This window comes from Nicotiana attenuata, unplaced genomic scaffold (genome assembly GCF_001879085.1).
Source record: "Nicotiana attenuata strain UT unplaced genomic scaffold, NIATTr2, whole genome shotgun sequence".
In the NCBI taxonomy this organism is placed as follows: Eukaryota; Viridiplantae; Streptophyta; class Magnoliopsida; order Solanales; family Solanaceae; genus Nicotiana; species Nicotiana attenuata.
Window position 1 is genome coordinate 7,549 of NW_017672159.1, and position 15,791 is coordinate 23,339.

General features: G+C 39.0%; 1 protein-coding gene across 1 annotated transcript; it reads left to right on the forward strand.

The window, feature by feature from the left end:
* Positions 1 to 1,550: 1,550 nt before the first annotated feature.
* LOC109212115 (21 kDa protein-like) lies at positions 1,551 to 2,610 on the forward strand. Its single transcript, XM_019375727.1, has one exon. The coding sequence runs from the start codon at positions 1,637 to 1,639 to the stop codon at positions 2,321 to 2,323; it is 687 nt and encodes a 228-aa protein (XP_019231272.1). The 5' UTR covers positions 1,551 to 1,636; the 3' UTR covers positions 2,324 to 2,610.
* The last annotated feature ends 13,181 nt before the right edge of the window (positions 2,611 to 15,791 follow it).

The following is a 15,791-nucleotide window of genomic DNA, read 5'->3' on the forward strand; positions in this document are numbered from 1 at the left end:
TAATTGAGAGTAAAACATAAATTTTTAAATAGAAGACTGTAAAGGAAAATTTCTTATAATTGGTTAAATATTGTAAGAGTTATTTTATAAAATTTAGTGGAACTTTAAGAAAAATGGATATTTCTTGTCTAACCATTTTTTATGTAATAAAAAAAAAGCACTTGAAAATGACATTTTTTAGGGGCATGATGGTAAAAAATAGCAACATACAAAATTCACTTGATTATTCATGGAAATCTCTATTGTGGGTTGTTATCACAAAAATATTGTATTGTCCAATTGATCCCGCTTGAATAATATTATGGGTCCGTCACTGCATATAATTTATAATGTAGAGTACTTTTGTCGCCGAAATGCTGAAGATTAACAATTATAATATTTTTTTCTCTAGTGGGTACGCATTTTTTGTTTGTCAATCCAAAGGTCAAAAGTACACAAAGTTTGGTAGTTATTATTTATGATTAGGTGTTACACATAATTAAAGTAAAAGTCATTCGGTCCACAAATTTTATTGTAGGTCCACCCTGTTAAGTGGCGTTAATTTAGGCAAACTAACAGCAAAATGAAGAACTTGAAAGTTAAAAGATGGAGGTCCATTGTTCACAAAATGTTCCTCCTTGTGGTGGGTAAATATGATGACTGCTGGATTCTTCCAACGCTTTTTAGATTGAAGAAGTAATTACTTTTTACCTAGGGGTGGAGCTAGAGCTTTGGATACGGTCGAATCGAGTAGCTTTGGTCCAAACTTTATATTTGTCTTTAAAATTTTATTGTATATATACAAATTATTATTTTAGAATTCAGCTATTTACAAGAAATAGATTTTCGAACCTATTAGTTTCAAATCCTGGCTCCGCCTTTGTTTTTACCTTATTATTTTGAGTGTCACAATTAGCCCTCACGGGTCTAAAAGTTAAAGCGTGATATTTGTAAGAGGCAATAAGAAATAAAAAGCGAATGGAATGCTATGATCTATGTTTAGATGAGGATTAGCAATTGACTCTCTGTCTTACCTTAATACACCCACCCACCCCACCCCACCCCACCCCACCCAAAAAATAGAGGGAATTGGGAGACTTTGGAATAGTAGAATATGGTCTTAAATAATTATATGAAAAAAATAAAGAATGTGATAAAAAGGTCATTAAACAAGTACTCCCTCTGTTCCAGGTGAACCTGTTTCTTTTTTGGTCTCTTCCAAAAAGAATGATCTCTTTCTAAATTTGGACATAATTTAGCTTAAATTTTCAATTCTACCCTTAATGAGAAGCTTTTATAACCACACAAATACTTTGGACCCCTTTTTGACTTGTTTAGGACCACAAATTCCAAAAATTTTTATTTTTTCTTAAAGTCAAACTGTTCACATAAATTGGAACGGAAGGAGTAGTAGTTAATAGAAACGTTCAAGACTTGCAATGTTCAGTACTTCCTGAATTAAAGGAACATGAATATTCTTTTCAACTATAGAAATCATGACAACATGTTATATATGGTTCTTAGGACACAAATGTCATTTTACCTCAAGACCAATTGCCTATATATCAGCTTGCCTAAAAAAACATGAGTTCAAAGGACTCTTCATAATGCTTTAAGTATACTGCATGTTTGAAAAAAAAGCTAAATACAATAAACCATGAAAACCTCACATCCTCTTTCCCTCCTCTCCATCCTTTTCGCCGCCGTTCTCCTCCACCTCCGCCTTGTCCCGTCGTTTGCTCTCCTTGACCCTACCATGTTTTCATCAGTTGCCATCGTTCCTAATGCTGCCGCTCCTCAACCTCTAAATCCTGGATATGTCTCGGCTGACACAGACTATATTCGCTCGAGTTGTAAAACCACCATGTATCCTGCTACTTGCTACCATTCACTTAATCACTATGCCACTGCAGTACAACAAGACCCTGCTCGACTAGCTCGTGTAGCCGTCGGAGTAACCCTAGCCAAAGCCAAGCGCATGGCAGCTTTTCTTTCCAACCTATCACGCGAAGCTGACTATGGAGCGCAACCACGAGTTGTAGCTGCGCTCCATGATTGCTTCTCAGTTTTCGGTGACACCATCGATCAAATACGTGATTCATTGAGTCAGATGCGTAAGCTTGGTGGCTCCGGCGAGTCGTTGAGGTTTCAGATGAGTAACGTTCAGACATGGATGAGTGCAGCCTTAACTAATGAGGACACTTGTACCGATGGATTTGAGGATGTTACTGATGACGAGCCACTGAAATTGGATGTCTGTGATCGTGTAGGGAAGGTGAAGGAGGTGACTAGCAACGCTTTGGCTTTGGTAAACAATTTTGCCAATAAGATATCAACTCCATGACCGATGAACGGTTGAGTTGAAACATAATTATTGACCACGTTAGTTGTTGAGAAGTTTAGGTTGGATTATTGGCAAAAGTGTGAAAAGATATATTAGTGTTATCATATTTGTACTAGTAAAGTGGGAGAAAAACAACAAAGAGTTGATGCATGGAGTGATTGTGTATGGATCCTTTTGGTTTTGTGGGCCTCCCCACTCTAACAAAGTGTTCTTCTTTTTACAAGTTCTAAGTATTAGTCTCTTCTTCCTTTCTATGATCCTGTATAAACTCAAATTTTGTGTCTGAATCTCTTCTCTGTTTTGAATTTTAGAATTGACAATTCCTGCGACCAACAGGTCGAAAATGTGGTGGGATCAAACTTGGTTGAGTCAGAGCGGATCAAATTAAAAAATGAGTTATGACTCAACCTGGTTAAAGTTTGTTTGAATGTCAAAATGGGTTGGGTGACAAACATCTAGTCATAATCAAACCATTCAAATGACTCAACCTACCTTCTTTATTAATTGCGCTTCGTGGAAAAAATGTAGGTATTTTTTAAACTTAATTAGCTTAAGTTCTTCCAGATTTACATAAATTCTTAATCTCAAAAATTAGATTTTATATGTTTGGGGTTGCATTTTGACTTATTCGGTTGCATGATTTGACCCATTTTGACCCAAAACTTGGATGAGTCATTTTGGATTCAACTCGATAGGCCAACAAAAAGATCATATACCAACACTTTAAACTTGAGCAGGTTGGATGAGTAGTACTATTTATCTTTAAAATAAGTGGGTTGGGAGAATCACTAAAAATAGGCTGGTTTTGCCCCAAATCTAACCGCTAAATTGGAAACTAAGAACAAATTAAAGTGTTCCTGTATTGAGAAAAATTAAGTTCATACATAGAATTGATTGAAAAGTGACATGTCACGACACGTAGACTGGTCAAAGGATGACGATTGGCAAAGAATAGTTAAAGAGGCACGAGCTACAACAGGCATGGGCAGGAATTTAAGAGATTCAAGAAAGATAAATGCTCGGACCTCTTTATGATCGAAAGTCGAGCTAAGAGAATGAACCTGATAGCAAAAAAGGGTATAGATACGTATTGTCAGTAATCAATAGGCATTAATTACGGAAAACATTAGGAATTTGTACTAAATCAAAATATGATTACCATTTATAACGTTACATTAAATGCCATTGATTGTCAATAATGGCTCTATTATGACAGAAACAAAACGTATTACCTAGAGATAGCTATAAAAAGGGGAAAGCTGATCATTTGTAAGGGGACAAAAGACTATTGGAATACACGGATTTACTTTGCTTTCTATTCAGCTATTTTTTACATCATTTATTCTTATTTTTATTTGATTATCAGTAACCCGAGTTCTTCTTGAAATAAGCTTTGATCAAAATTCTTATTTTTGGTTAAACAAATTGGTTCCGTTACCGGGAATCTGATAATCTATTCTTTCCTAAATTAACCTTTTTTGTCATATCAACCATGTCAAATGTTAATGAGAACAACCAAAGAATCCATCAACTCCAGGAGAATCCACAAGATGATCGTACCCCAATCCCTTCCCCACCAAGCTCTCCTCGACAATCTCGGGAAGGAACTCCTGATGGATCTCAATCAAATGCAAATGCTCAATTGGAAAATGATGAGGCTATCAACGCAGCTTTGCAGAAGTTAATCGCTCAACAGGTCAGCAAAGCTCTTGAGGCTTTCGCTAACCAATTGTCGGTTGCACCACCAACACCAACCCCAAATAACAACACTTTGGAGAACCCTCGTTCTGGACTTGTTAACTCGGGCAGTGGTGGAACCCCCAGCGATTCTTGAGATGGAGAACCAGGTAACGTAGTCAATTCTGATTTACAAAATTTAGTATTAACTTTGCAGAAACAGCTCAAGGAGCAAAGTGACCGCATAGAGCAAATACCTGGAATACCGCCTGTAATCAAGGGAGTGGATATGGACAAATATTCGCAACAACCTTGGGAGCCAAACGCTGCTCCTCTCCCAATTCCTAAGAATTCAAGATGCCCGATATTCCAAAATACGATGGAACAACTGATCCACGAGACCACGTGACTGCATTCACAACTGGTGTAAAGGGCAATGACTTGACCAAACAGGAAATTGAATCAGTATTGGTCAAAAAATTCGGTGAAACACTCACTAAGGGAGCATTAACATGGTATTCTCTTTTACCCGAAAATTCTATAAATTCTTTTGCTGAGCTTGCAGATTCATTTATCAAAGCACATTCGGGAGCTCAAAAAGTCAAAAAAAGAATGGAAAATATTTTCAAAATAAAACAAGGAGATTCAGAGTTGCTCAGGGAATTTGTAGACAGATTCCAGCGTGAAAGAATGATGTTGCCACCCGTACCTGATAACTGGGCAGCTATAGCATTTACCAGCAATCTAAATGAGAAGAGTTCGGAGGCCACGAGACGACTCAAGGAAAGCCTACGAGAATTTCCAGCAACAACTTGGAATGACGTTTACAACAGATACAACACGAAGCTGCGGATAGAAGAAGATACTATTACACACCTTCAAAAGTAAGAGAGGGTAAGTTCAAGGCATGCTGAAACTGAAAAAAGGTATGGGAAAAACAGATACGAGCCTTACATGGGACCAGCGGGAAAAGACTCACGATCGAAACAGGATAACTCAAGGTACGATCGTAGGTCGAGAGATAGAGAATTAGGTTCATCTTCAAGGTTCAGAAAAGAGCGGGACACGCGGTGATGATAGAAGCTCTAAGGCGATGATTGGCGGTTACAGTTTCCATGTAAGACTTTAGAATTAGTAGCGGTATTAAGAAACATGGGTGATAAGGTGTGGTGGCCAAAAGAAATGAGATCAAATCCAAAATAGGCGTAACCCTGATCACTGGTGTGAATTTCACAATGATCATGGTCATAAACGGTAGATTGTAGATTGCTACAAGGTGAGGTAGACCATTTATTAAAGCAAGGGTATCTTACCAAACTATTTAGCGAAAAAGGTAAGCAAGCATACATGAAGAACAGGCAGGAGCCCCCTAAACCTCCTTCTCCGAAAAGGACCGTTAACGTTATAAGCGGGGGCGAAGAAATTAACGGTGTGACATATACGGCAGCCAAGAAAATTTCTAAAGTTACAGTTACACACGGGAAGCGGGTACGACATGTTTTGGAGGAAGAAAGCATTACATTTGATGATGCAGACGCGGACGGCATACCAACTCCACACAATGATGCACTGGTAATATCTCTACTTTTACATGATACTAACGTAAAACGAGTTTTGATTGACCCAGGTAGCTCCGTGAACATCATTTTTCTAAGAGTATTAAACGAGATGCAAGCTGAAGATAAGCTAGTACCCAAGGCGCATACTTTATCTGGCTTTGATAATTCGAGCGTCGTAACAAAAGGAGAAGTAATACTTACAACATTCACAGAAGGAGTTATCAAAGATACGGAATTTCAGGTGGTAGAGATGGATATGGCTTACAATATGATTCTCGAGAGACCATAGATTCACGAAATGGACGTTGTGCCATCTACCTTACATCAAGTCATCAAATTCCCATCACAATGGGGAATCCGTCAAATCCGCGGTGATCAAAAAACACCTTGAAGCATCAACTCCGTAGAAAATTCAAGCACAAAAAATGAAGAAAAATAGCAATTATAGAATCCAGTTGAGGATGCCACACCACAAAACTCAACCGGAGATGGGCAAACAGATGTGGACTCACGACCTGATTTCATCCAAGAACCAGAAGAAAATGTAATTATCAAAACAACGATTGAAGAGTTGGAGGCTGTAGAATTATTCGAACAAAAGCCTGAGAGGAAAGTTTACATTGGGGCCAACTTAAGCCACAAAATGAAAGGTAAGCTGTTCGAATTTTTGAAAACTAACTTGGATTGCTTTGCCTGGTCCCATTCTGATATGACAGGGATACCCCCGGAGGTAATGACTCACAAGTTAAATGAAGATCTATCATATCCACCTATCAAACAAAAGAAGAGAAAGCAGGGGTCTTTCAAAAATCAGGTGATTCAAGATGAGGTCCAAAAACTTTTAAAAATAGGCTCTATCCGCGAGGTAAAGTATCCTAATTGTTTAGCTAATACTGTAGTGGTACCAAAAAAGAATGGCAAATGGCGAGTTTGTGTAGACTACACCGACCTTAACAAAGCTTGTCCTAAAGATTCTTTTCCGTTACCACATATAGATCAACTGATTGATGCTACTGCAAGACATGAATTGTTAAGCTTCTTAGATGCATATTCAGGGTATAATCAGATTAAAATGGATCCCCTAGATGAGGAAAAAACTTCATTTATAACAGACAAGGGGACTTACTATTATAAAGTAATGTCCTTTGGTCTCAAAAACGCTGGTGCCACGTATCAAAGGTTGGTGACCAAGATGTTTCAAGAACATCTAGGAAAAACTATGGAAGTTTACATAGATGATATGCTTGTCAAATCTCAACAATCAGGGGACCATATACCACATTTGTTTGATACATTTCAGATCTTACGAAAGTTCAATATGAAGCTAAATCCCGAGAAATGTGCATTTGGCGTCTCATCAGGTAAGTTTTTAGGTTTTCTTGTTTCTAACCGTGGCATTGAAGTAAATCCCGCACAGATTAAAGCCATTGAAGAAATTCCTGACATGCTTACAAATAAGAAGGAAGTACAGAGACTAACGGGAAGAATTGCAGCCTTGGGGAGATTTATTTCTAAGTCTTCAGAAAAATGCTTTAAATTCTTTTCAGCTCTTAAAAAGCAAGATCAGTTCGAATGGTCTGAGGAGTGTCAACAAGCACTCAAAAACTTGAAGACGTACCTGTCAAATCCACCGTTGCTCGCAAAACCAAAAGATAGGGAAAGGTTGCTTATCTATTTAGCTGTTTCAGAAGTAGCGGTAAGTGCTGTTTTGGTTCGTGAAGACCAAGGTAAACAGTCTCCAATTTATTATGTTAGCAAATCATTATTAGATGCGGAAACACGGTATCCTCAACTAGAAAAACTTGCACTTGCATTAATCATGGCATCTAGAAAATTAAGGCCTTATTTTCAATGCCATCCTATCTCTGTAGTGACTGCTTATCCCTTGCGTAATATATTACACAAACAGGAACTATCGGGTAGGTTAGCCAAGTGGGCCATAGAATTGAGTGAATATGACATCACATATCAACCTAGAACTGCAATAAAATCACAGGTGTTAGCAGACTTTTTGGCCGATTTTAGTCAAGGGATGCAACTAGAAGCAGAAAAAGAACTACAAGTATTCAATGGATCTAATCTAGGAACCTGGACCTTATTTACTGATGGCTCATCAAATGTGAAAGGAGCAGGTCTGGGAATTGTTTTAGTACCACCTACGGGTGAAACCATACGACAAGCTATAAAATGTCATCCTGTGACTAACAATGAAGCAGAGTATGAAGCTGTGATTGCAGGTTTAGAACTGGCACGCGAACTTGGCATAGAGCAGGTCGTAATCAAAAGCGATTCGCAGCTTGTAGTTAACCAGATGCTGGGGACTTATACAGCCAGGGAGGCAAGAATGCAGCAATACTCTGGAGAAGGCACGAGATCTGGTGAGACAATTCCAAACCTGGAAAGTTGTGCAGATACCACGAGAGGAGAATGTTGAGGCAGACGCCTTAGCTAATCTTGCATCTGCGGCAGAAGTAACAAATGATGAAAATGCTTCTGTAATACATCTATTCCATTCAGTACTAAATGAGGTAAATTTCAATAATTTAACTTGGGATTGGAGGAACGAGATTGTCGCTTTTTTGCAGTATGGAACTGTCCCTGAAGATAAGAAAAAAGCTCACGCACTTTGCAAAAAAGCTGCTCGCTACTGTTTAAAGCAAGGCAATCTTTATCGTAAAATGTTCGGTGGTCCTTTAGCAAGATGCCTCGGACCTTCTCAAACAGATTATGTGATGAGAGAAATACACGAGGGACATTGTGGAAATCATGCGGGAGGAAGATCTTTAGTGAAAACCATGATTAGAGCAGGCTATTATTGGCCCAAAATGGAAGAAGAAGCGGAAAACTTTGTAGCTAAATGTGACAAGTGCCAAAGATACAGTAACAATATGCATAGACCCGCGGAATTGTTACATCCAGTCATTGCACCGTGGCCTTTTATGAAGTGGGGGATGGATATCGTGGGTCCACTACCACAAGCAAAAGGCAAGGTAAGATTTTTGCTAGTACTCACTGATTACTTTACTAAGTGGGTAGAAGCAGGTGCTTTTAAACAGGTACGAGAAAAAGAGGTCAGAGATTTTATTTGGCGAAATATCATATGCCGATTCGGCGTACCAAAGGAAATCGTATGTGACAACGGCCCACAATTTATAGGCGCGCAAATCACGGAGTTTTTTCAAAGTTGGCAAATCAAAAGGATTACCTCAACACCTTATCATCCGGTGGGTAATGGACAAGCTGAATCGACGAATAAAGTCATTATCAACAATATGAAGAAACGATTGGAGGAATCTAAAGGCAATTGGCCAGAGGTGTTACCTGGTGTTTTATGGGCTTATCGCACAACAGCAAAAATAAGTACGGGAGAAACACCATTTTCACTGGTATATGGAGCTGAAGCCTTGATCCCAGTCGAGATAGGGGAGCCGAGCACGAGATATACACAAGCAACTGAGGAATCCAATGAAGAAGAAATGCGAATAAACCTAGATTTACTTGAGGAAAGGAGGGAAGCTGCGTTAATAAGAATGGCAGCACAAAAACATGTTATGGAACGATATTATAATTGTAAAGCTCGCCTAAGATACTTCAAGATTGGGGACTTGTACTCAAAAAGGTTTTTCAGTCCATGAGAGCGGCTAACGCGGGAAAGTTAAGTCCAACTTGGGAAGGACCTTATAAGATTCAAGGTATCGCAGGAAAGGGAGCATACGGCTGGAAATAATGGATGGTAAGATTTTACCTTCACATTGGAATGCCGTTCATCTGAAGAGATATTATNAATGATGTTGCCACCCGTACCTGATAACTGGGCAGCTATAGCATTTACCAGCAATCTAAATGAGAAGAGTTCGGAGGCCACGAGACGACTCAAGAAAAGCCTACGGGAATTTCCAACAACAACTTGGAATGACGTTTACAACAGATACAACATGAAGTTGCGGATAGAAGAAGATACTATTACACACCTTCAAAAGGAAGAGAGGGTAAGTTCAAGGCATGCTGAAACTGAAAAAAGGTCTGGGAAAAACAGATACAAACCTTACATGGGACCAGCGAGAAAAGACTCACGATCGAAACAGGATAACTCAAGGTACGATCGTAGGTCGAGAGATAGAGAATTAGGTTCATCTTCAAGGTTCAGAAAAGAGTGGGACACGCGGGAGATATGCGATGATGATAGAAGCTCTAAGGCGATAATTGGCGGTTACAGTTTCAATGTAAGCATTTCAGAATTAGTAGCGGTATAAAGAAACATGGGTGATAAGGTGCGGTGGCCAAAAGAAATGAGATCAAATCCAAATAGGCGTAACCCTGATCACTGGTGTGAATTTCACAACGATCATGGTCATATAACGGCAGATTGTAGATTGCTACAAGGTGAAGTAGACCATTTATTAAAGCAAGGATATCTTACTGAGTTCTTTAGTGAAAAAGGTAAGCAAGCGTATATGAAGAACAGGCAGGAGCCTCCTAACCTCCTTCTCCGAAAAGGATCGTTAACGTTATAAGCGGGGGCGAAGAAATTAATGGTGTGACGTATACGGCAGCCAAGAAAGTTTCTAAAGTTTCAGTTACACACGGGAAGCGGGTCCGATATATTTTAGAGGAGGGGAGTATTACATTTGATGATGCAGATGTAGATGGCATGCTAACTCCACACAACGATGCACTGGTAATATCTCTACTTGTACATGATACTAACGTAAAAGGAGTTTTGATTGACCTAGGTAGCTCCGTGAACATCATTTTGCTAAGAGTATTAAGCGAGATGTAAGCTGAAGATAAGCTAGTACCCAAGGCGCATACTTTATCTGGCTTTGATAATTCGAGCGTCGTAACAAAAGGGGAGGTAGTACTTACAACATCCGCAGAGGGAGTTGTAAAAGATACAAAATTTCAGGTGGTGGAGATGGATATGGCTTATAATATGATTCTCGGGAGACCATGGATTCACGAAATGGATGTTGTGCCATCTACCTTACATCAAGTCATTAAATTCCTATCACCATGGGGAATCTGTCAAATCCGTGGTGATCAACAGACGCCTGGGATCATCAATTCTGTAGCAGATTCAGAAAAATAGAAATTACAGAATCCAGTTGAGGATGCTTCACTGCAAGCCTCAACTGGATATGGGCCAACAGATGTGGATTCACGGCCTGATTTCATCTAAGAACCGGAAGAAAATGAAAATATCAAAACAGCGATTGAAGAGTTGGAGGCTGTAGAATTATTCGAACAAAAGCCTGAGAGGAAAGTTTACATTGGGGCCAACTTGAGCCACGAAATGAAAGGTAAGTTGATTGAATTTTTGAAATCTAATGTAGATTGTTTTGTCTGGTCCCATTCTGATATGACAGGGATACCTCTGGAGGTAATGACTCACAAGTTAAATGAGGATCCATCATATCCACCTATCAAACAAAAGAAGAGAAAGCAGGGGTCTTTCAAAAATCAGGTAATTCAAGATGAGGTCCAAAAACTTTTAAAAATAGGCTCTATCCACGAGGTAAAGTATCCTAATTGGTTAGCTAATACTGTAGTGGTACCAAAAAAGAATGGCAAATGGCAAGTTTGTGTAGACTACACCGACCTTAACAAAGCTTGTCCTAAAGATTCTTTTCCGTTACCACATATAGATCAACTGATTGATGCTACTGCAGGACATGAATTGTTAAGTTTTTATGCATATCCAGGGTATAAGCAAATAAAAATGGATTCTTTAGATGAGGAAAAAACTTCATTTATAACAGACAAGGGGCCTATTGTTATAAAGTAATGCCATTTGGCCTCAAGAACGCTGGTGTCACATACCAAAGGTTGGTGACCAAAATGTTCCAAGAACATTTAGGGAAAACCATGGAAGTCTATATAGATGATATGTTGGTTAAATCCCAACAATCAAGGAATCATATACACCACCTGTCTGATACATTTCAGATCCGTAAATTCAATATGAAGCTGAATCCCGAGAAATGTGCATTTGGCGTTTCATCAGGTAAGTTTTTAGGTTTTCTTATTTCTAACCGTGGCATTGAAGTAAATCCGGCACAGATTAAAGCTATTGAAGAAATTCCTGATATGCTTACAAGTAAGAAAGAGGTACAGAGACTGACGGGAAGAATAGTAGCCTTGGGAAGATTTATTTCCAAGTCATCAGAAAAATGCTTTAAGTTCTTTTCAGCTCTTAAAAGCAAGATCAGTTCGAATGGTCTGGAGAATGTCAGCAAGCACTCAAAAGCTTGAAAGCATACTTGTCAAATCCACCGTTGCTCGCAAAACCAAAAGAGGGGGAAAGGTTGCTTATCTACCTTGCTGTTTCAGAAGTAGCGGTGAGTGCTGTTTTGGTTCGTGAAGACCAAGGTAAACAGTCTCCAATTTATTATGTTAGCAAATCATTATTAGATGCGGAAACACGGTATCCTCAACTAGAAAAGCTTGCACTTGCATTAATCATGGCATCTAGAAAGTTAAGGCCCTATTTTCAATGTCATCCTATCTCTGTAGTAACTGCTTATCCCCTACGTAATATACTACATAAACATGAGTTATCAGGTAGGTTAGCCAAGTGGGCCATAGAATTAAGTGAATATGACATCACATATCAACCTAGAACTGCAATAAAGTCACAGGTGTTAGCAGATTTTTTGGCCGATTTTAGCCAAGGGATGCGACCAGAAGCAGAAAAAGAACTACAAGTATTCAATGGATCTAATCTAGGAACCTGGACCTTATTTACTGATGGCTCATCAAATGTGAAAGGAGCAGGTCTGGGAATTGTTTTAGTACCACCCACGGGTGAAACCATACGACAAGCTATAAAATGTCATCCTGTGACTAACAATGAAGCAGAGTATGAAGCTGTGATTGCAGGTTTAGAACTGGCACGCGAACTTGGCATAGAGCAGGTCGTAATCAAAAGCGATTCGCAGCTTGTAGTTAATCAGATGCTGGGGACTTATACAGCCAGGGAGGCAAGAATGCAGCAATATCTGGAGAAGGCACGAGATCTGATAAGACAATTCCAAACCTGGAAAGTTGTGCAGATACCACGAGAGGAGAATGTTGAGGCAGACGCCTTAGCTAATCTTGCATCTGCGGCAGAAGTAACAAATGATGAAAATGCTTCTGTAATACATCTATTCCATTCAGTACTTGATCAAGATAAAAATGAGGTAAATTTCAATAATTTAACTTGGGATTGGAGGAACGAGATTGTCGCTTTTTTGCAGTATGGAACTGTCCCTGAAGACAAGAAAAAAGCTCACGCACTTCGCAAAAAAGCTGCTCACTACTGTTTAAAGCAAGGCAATCTTTATCGTAAAATGTTCGGTGGTCCTTTAGCAAGATGCCTCGGACCTTCTCAAACAGATTATGTGATGAGAGAAATACACGAGGGACATTGTGGAAATCATGCGGGAGGAAGATCTTTAGTGAAAACCATGATTAGAGCAGGCTATTATTGGCCCAAAATGGAAGAAGAAGCGGAAAACTTTGTAGCTAAATGTGACAAGTGCCAAAGATACAGTAACAATATGCATAGACCCGCGGAATTGTTACATCCAGTCATTGCACCGTGGCCTTTTATGAAGTGGGGGATGGATATCGTGGGTCCACTACCACAAGCAAAAGGCAAGGTAAGATTTTTGCTAGTACTCACTGATTACTTTACTAAGTGGGTAGAAGCAGGTGCTTTTAAACAGGTACGAGAAAAAGAGGTCAGAGATTTTATTTGGCGAAATATCATATGCCGATTCGGCGTACCAAAGGAAATCGTATGTGACAACGGCCCACAATTTATAGGCACGCAGATCATGGAGTTTTTTCAAAGTTGGCAAATCAAAAGGATTACCTCAACACCTTATCCTCCGGTGGGTAATGGACAAGCTGAATCGACGAATAAAATCATTATCAACAATATGAAGAAACGATTGGAGGAATCCAAAGGCAATTGGCCAGAGGTGTTACCTGGTGTTTTATGGGCTTACCGCACGACAACAAAAATAAGTACGGGAGAAACACCATTTTCACTGGTATACGGAGCTGAAGCCTTGATCCCAGTCGAGATAGGGGAGCCGAGCACGAGATATGCACAAGCAACTGAGGAATCCAATGAAGAAGAAATGCGAATAAACTTAGATTTACTTGAGGAAAGGAGGGAAGCTGCGTTAATAAGAATGGCAGCACAAAAAAGGTTATGGAACGATATTATAATCGAAAAGCTCGCCTAAGATACTTCAAGATTGGGGACTTCGTACTCAAAAAGGTTTTTCAATCCACGAGAGCGGCTAACGCGGGAAAGTTAAGTCCAACTTGGGAAGGACCTTATAAGATTCACGGTATCGCAGGAAAGGGAGCATATGAGCTGGAAACAATGGATGGTAAGATTTTACCTTCACATTGGAATGCCGTTCATCTGAAGAGATATTATTTCTAAGGAAAAGAAGTAGCCACGAGCAGGTACCCTCATTTTCGAATTTTATTTTTTGAATTATTAAAAATTTTACTAACGATTTTAGATGATAGGCAAAAAGCTAACCCGTACTAAATGATGAGTCACGACCTGCAAGACACGCGGAAAAATATAAATTCCCGGTCTAGGGTTACTATTTATTCTGATAGAAATTCAAACGGGTTTAGCAGTCTTCATCTATAATTGCACCTTCGAGTCCCGTATGTTTTTTCCTTTTCAGAAAAAGGACCAAATAAGAGGTGTAAACAAGTGCTCGAGATTTCATACTTCAAAGCTCAAACACTTGGGGGACTATATAATATACGGCATACGTATAAAGAAGGCAAAGAAGACTAAGAAGATAGTCGAAAGTACAATTCAAAGCCTCAAAGTCTACTCATCGAATGAGTCAAGTTCAGAGCAAAGTTACGAGCCAAATAACATAAAGCCATTCGAAAAACCTAGATTTCAAAAATTAGGTTAAAGGCAATGTATAGAAACAGGTTGTAAAGGAAAACCTTGAGTTTTATTTTCTCTTTTGAAATCTGTTGTAAAAAAAAACAGTTACGAGAAAAGTTATAGAAGTTATTTGAACACATGTAAGATGTTATTTGAACTTGACAAAGTTCAAATGAAAACTTTATCAAAGTTATTTCAAGAAACATGTGTGTTCCTATTTCTTTTATCGTATATTTACACCATTATGAAGTTGAGACGTACTTCTTCATTAAGTGTCAAAAATAAAAGGGCCATCTTTTATAAAAATCATGTGTGATTTAAACATCCACGAAGTTAATAAAGCATTTTATGAAACAAAAATGCAAAAAAGGGTAAAACATAAACCCACGAATTAATTAACAAGTCCTTAAGTATAAAGGCAAAGTCGAGCAAAACAAAAGTTCAAAATAACTAAGAAAAACTTCTTAAATATTAGAAAGTTTATACTAAGTATAAACTTAGTTATCAATTACTTGTCATTTATACAAAAAACGCCCCGAAAAGGTCTGGGGACTTATCGTTTCCAAAAAACCAAACCCCCAAATGGGACCGAGGGTTATAACCACATTCCACAAAGAAAAAAAAAGAGAAGTAACATATCATAAACTTTTCACTGAGGGGCTGAAGAAGGATCTGAAATAGGGTCATGAGCAGCAGAAGGTTCGGGATGGCTTGAAGGAGTTGGAGCATCCACCGTACCCATTTCATCTTCGATGTGCTCGGGAATATCAGCCATGGGAGAAGGAAAGTCTTGGCCTTGCTGAGTTTTTTCAATAGTCTCTTTTATTTTGGCTAACTCAGCATCCAAACTAAAGCCCTCTTGGCTAACTTCCATCAGGGTATCATGGCGGGTGTTTAGAATTGCCACACTCACTTCAATTGCAGTCTTGTCTTCAAGAATCTCGTAATCTTTCTCCCATTGATCAATCTCGTCTTTAAGCTTTTCATTTCAGCCAGGACAAAATCATAAGAAGCTTGCAAAGGAGCGAGTGAACTCTCTAAAAAGCTGACCTTGGTAGAAAACTCACGAAGATCTTCCTGGGTCTGAGAAAGTGTTTGTACGAGTTCACAAGCATAAGCTTCTTTCTTACTTAGCAAAACCATCAATTCTCTGATTTCTTCACTGGCTTTGGAAAGCTGCTCGGAGAAAGATGTTTCAAGGAGATTCTTGTCCTTATCAGCTTGACTCGAGCATGCCTTCTCGACTGCTAATTCTGAGCTTAAAACCTTCAGTTGCTGCTCCAAGGTACGCTTACTTTCTTCTAACACTTCCATG